This window comes from Peromyscus californicus, unplaced genomic scaffold, assembly GCF_007827085.1.
Source record: "Peromyscus californicus insignis strain IS unplaced genomic scaffold, ASM782708v3 Scaffold_6__1_contigs__length_162567912, whole genome shotgun sequence".
Taxonomy (NCBI): Eukaryota; Metazoa; Chordata; class Mammalia; order Rodentia; family Cricetidae; genus Peromyscus; species Peromyscus californicus.
Window position 1 is genome coordinate 17053493 of NW_026294584.1, and position 4525 is coordinate 17058017.

Consider the following 4525-nt stretch of genomic DNA (forward strand, 5'->3'; position numbering starts at 1 on the left):
TAAGAAACACAGAGACAAATACAGGGGTAATAGCCAAAGAGATCAGAGAATTAGTGAAGAGCCCCTGACTAACCTTAGCTTACCATTAACCATAGTTTCCCACATGAGAGACCTTCTTCCTGCCTATCCTGTGCCTTTATTGCTTTCCTGTTCTGCCTTCTCATTGGCTCTAAGCCCAACCACATGACTTCATCACTGCCTGTCTATACAGACCTCCAGATCTCTATGGTTGGTACTGGGATTAAAGGCTCATGTCACCACACTTGGCTGTGTCCTTGACCACACAGAGACTCTGCCTGCCATGTCATTGGATTAAGGGTGTATGCTACCACACCTGACTTCTGTTTATAGCTCAATATGTGACCTCGTTATGTGACCTCTGATCTCCAAGCAAACTTTATTTATTAACATACAAATAAAATTACATTTCAGCACAATTAAAATATCACCACAATTGCCTGGTTCTCAAGCATGAACTTTGTAAATGACAACATCATGACTCAATTGTCATGGAAAATAAAAGCACAACCTATGGGCCACCAGTTAGGCACCCTTAGACCTAATGAATGTTCCAAGGCAGTTCTTTCTCCAATATGGTCCAGAGGAACCAAAGGTTGGACACAAAAGCGACGGAAGGATTTCTTTATGTGTATAGGTATTTGTCAGGCACGGACGTCTGTTCAGCATGTCATGCCTGGCCGTAAGAGGGCACAGGATCCGGGACTGGAGTTACAGATGGTTGTGAGCCACCATGTGGGTGCTGGGAATGTGAAGTGGGTTCTCTGGAAGAAAAGTCGGTACTCTTCACTGTTGAACCACCTCAACAGACTCTAAAGGACTTCTTAATACAATAAGGTGACATCTTTCACTGGTCTTTTTCTAGCAAGAGATACGTGACTCTAATGAGTCAGCTGAATGAAGGTCAAGCTTGCCTGATTAGAAACACACAGACACTAATGTGGTAAACGAATTTGCTATTTTTTCCAAATTGTCTTACATGAGACACTTTACTATAGTGTTCTTTAATGATGGCAAAAAACCATCATAGGAGTATTAGAAAGGAAAAAGGAACAAAGATAAAATGACAGTTTTGACACTTAAAAATCACTAGATTTTATTATAAATTTATCCAAACAACTACCCATTGGTATTTAAATAGATCCACTTCTTATACAAAACAAGTCCCCTTAGACAATAGAGTTACACAGTACCTTGACTAACATCAACCTGATGCTCCACGATTTCAACGTATTGTTAACCAACTTCCAAGCTCAATTAAGTTTAGATATGTCTTCACACTGGATCCCTTCCACTCCGCGTCCTTTCAAAGGTCCAGTTTCAATGACTGTGGTGGCTGAAAAGGCCTTTTCATTGATGGATTCCAGGGTGCCTTCCTTCCCTCTGTAGCCACCGTTCAAAACTAGAATTCTTTTCTCCGGTGCTGGAATGACAGTCTCTAGATGAGTCTGGTCCAGTTTCAGCCTGTCTCCTGAGTCAATCATCTTTACCAGAGCTGTGTGTCTGTCAATCACTTCCTTAACGACACCCTTCTTCTTGTGGTATTTCTCTCCGAGTTTCTTGGTTATAATTTTCACAGCGATTCCAGGCTGTAGCCAGGCGTCTGTTCTCGCAGTTCTCTTTTCCTCTTCAAGCTCCATGATTTCGTCCAGTGCGGACTTCTTTTTCTTCTTTGCAGGCTGAGCCGAGCTCTGGGAAGACTCTTTCCGTCTCACTGAGACTGCACTTCCCCGGGTCTTCAGTGCACTCGGTCCCAAAGAGCTTGACTTGGACGATGTTGCTCCCGCTGAGCTGCCTGCTCCTTTATTCAGATTGAATGTGACTTTTTCTTCATCATTTTCTCGGCTCAATTCTGTAAAAACGGGCGTCTCCTGCTCTATCCCCTCCAGACCTCTTCTCACCTGCTCCTCAATGAACTTGGCAGTATTTTCCTCATCGTCAAGATCCTGCTTCTTCTTTTCTAACTCCAGTTGGCGGCGAATAGTTTCCGGGTCTCTGTCTATGTACTGAATGTACCAGCCTTTTGGTGTCTCGTCCACTTTACACAAGCCCTCTCTGCCCAGCCACTTGGTAAAGTCAGTCAGCGTTTCCCACTGAGTGGCGTTCATATGGATGTGCTCTCGATGGCTGATGTATTCATTGTAGACAATATTGTTGTGGACTCTTAGTGCCAAAGCATCTCCTCAAAAGTTCCAGAAAGTCATTTCGGAATTCCTCTGAAAAATAATCCGTAAACTGCTGAGGGTTTTCTGAAGCCAGCAACAGTTGCCTTTGATGAGATTCAGACACACAGTGACACTTAAAGCCATTCTCATCACGGCACTGTTTCTGGCACATCTGGCAGTACCAGCGAAGCTTCTGGAGTCCTTTGGACTTAATTCTATTTGCGATGGCCTTGGGGCTCAGAAAATCTGACTTGCCCATGGCGACCCAAAGGGCTACACCGCTCTAGCAGCAGGAAGCGATCAGTCCACGTCTTGCAAAGTCTTTAGAAAGGTCCTCAAGGTGAAGGGAAGACCAGAGAAAAAGCCTTATCTAGAGAGCCACTATTTGCTTTTTAACTATAGTTATTCTCTTAGCAAATACAGAGTATCAGACAAAATTCACAAGTTACCTATCTGCGGGGCGTTTACCCAGCAACCCCACAGTTCCCCAGTTTTCTTGAGTGAGAGCAGGAGGAAATAGAAGGATTTATATTGCGGAGATAAACAGATAGAAAATAAAGGATAGCCTCGAGAGGGCCTGGAACCTTTTCCAACGGGCCGACTGTCTCTGCCCCAGGGTTTTTATAGAGACGCCAAGGGGTGGAGCAAGAGACCTCCTCCCCCAGCCCAGCCAAGTGCAGACCATCCCAGACACCTGCACTCAGGCCCGTGGTCCTAATCATGAAATGCAGTATTCTCAATCTAACCATTAACACTTTGAAAACTTTTAGCAAAACATCCAAAAGCAGTTTCATAATAAAACTCTTTACACTTTAAATTTTAGTATACTCATTTGCATTTCTTACTAACAACATAACATTAATCCACTCAAATAAGAAAATATTTTTTAAATTAAATAGACTAAGGAATATTAACTCTCCCTTTTCTTTATAATTTTTTTAAACAAAATCTCAAGCCTAATTAAAAAACCCAAACTTTTCCTTTTAAACAGTTCCATTTGTAACACAAAACCAGTTCCATAAGTAATTCCATTTTACATAAACAGTTCCATAAAACAATTCATGAATCACCAGTTAATAAAGCATATATGCATACACAAAACTGCATCTTTAGTCTAGGTAGAAACAATAAATTTCTTCATTTAAACAGTTGCATTTTTTAACCCAATTCCAGAAAACAGTTCCTAGGTCATTACTATAAGTAAACTCAAAATTGTCCCATTGCAATGAAATCTATTGTTCATTTCATTAAGTCTTGTTTTAAGGATTTTAAAGTGGCTTGTTTGCACTTATAGGTAGCTTTTTGTCTGATCTGAGTTCTCAAGAGGTAATATTAAGCTTTCTAGCATTGCTTTGAGAAGAAACTTCATTCTGGGCTGAAAAGTTTTTGGACAGTATTGTCATCTTTAGTTGAAAAACTACATTCCCAGAATGCATTTCTCTTCATCAGCTCACTGTTAAGAGCTAGCTTATGGACTCCATTTCCCATAGTTCTTTTTGGGTCCGAGAGTCAACCTCCAGTTCTCTTTTACCGGACTTGCTTTAGAAGTTTTTGCTTTTGCAACAAGAGATTTGAACCAAGAGTTTTAAGTTTTCAATTATGGGACATTGAGAGATCTCTATTCTCTCCTCAGCTGGCTTCAACAGGTGTCTCTCCTTCATTTGACACTGGCCTGGGATCAGTACTGCACCTGCCTCATTAGCTGGCATTGAGGCTGGAAATTTCTGATAGCAACTTTCCTCCGGGCTTGTGTTTGCCTTAGCCAGTCAGTGAAAAACAAAGACATTTACAACAGAGCTTTTCCATGGCTCCTTCAGAGAGATTTTCTCCCACTGATATTATTTTCATTTTGCTTGTTCCTTTCCCCCCAGATGCAGAGCTTCAAATATCTCAGGCTGCTCTGTTCCTCTGTGAGCTGTCTTTGGAGGTAGGGGCTTCCCCCCACCCCCAAAATCTGCCTCAAACTCTAGCAACTTTGTCAGGTCATGCATTTTCTGGGGAGGAATCTGTCCCTTCCCTGTTTCTTCAGAGAGTTTCTCCCCGACAGTTCCCAGTTCGGTCTCAGTTTATCCCTTCTGCCCCAGAAACAGTTTCCGACACTACAGTGGTGGCTTTCCTTGCTACTGAAGGTAGGGGGGTTTTGTCTGTTTCTGTTTTCGGGATCTGTGGAGTTTGTGTTCATAAATCAAGCTTCCGCTTTTCTAACAGGGGAGGTTTTTGCCATTTCTGAACTCCCATTAGGACAGGTGTTTTGCCTCATCAGGCCTTCACCTGGCCCAGTCCCCCAGTGGGTTGCATTTGCTTGTCTGGGTGCTCAAGGACAGCGCTTATGCCAGAGGCAA

General features: G+C 42.5%; 1 protein-coding gene across 1 annotated transcript; it reads right to left on the bottom strand.

Annotated features, from left to right (window-relative positions):
- Positions 1 to 1271: 1271 nt before the first annotated feature.
- On the bottom strand, positions 1272 to 2442 carry LOC128098677 (DNA/RNA-binding protein KIN17-like). Its single transcript, XM_052719997.1, is given in 2 exon segments — positions 1272 to 2184; positions 2186 to 2442. Coding segments are annotated over 2 exon segments (1170 nt in total).
- Positions 2443 to 4525: the final 2083 nt, after the last annotated feature.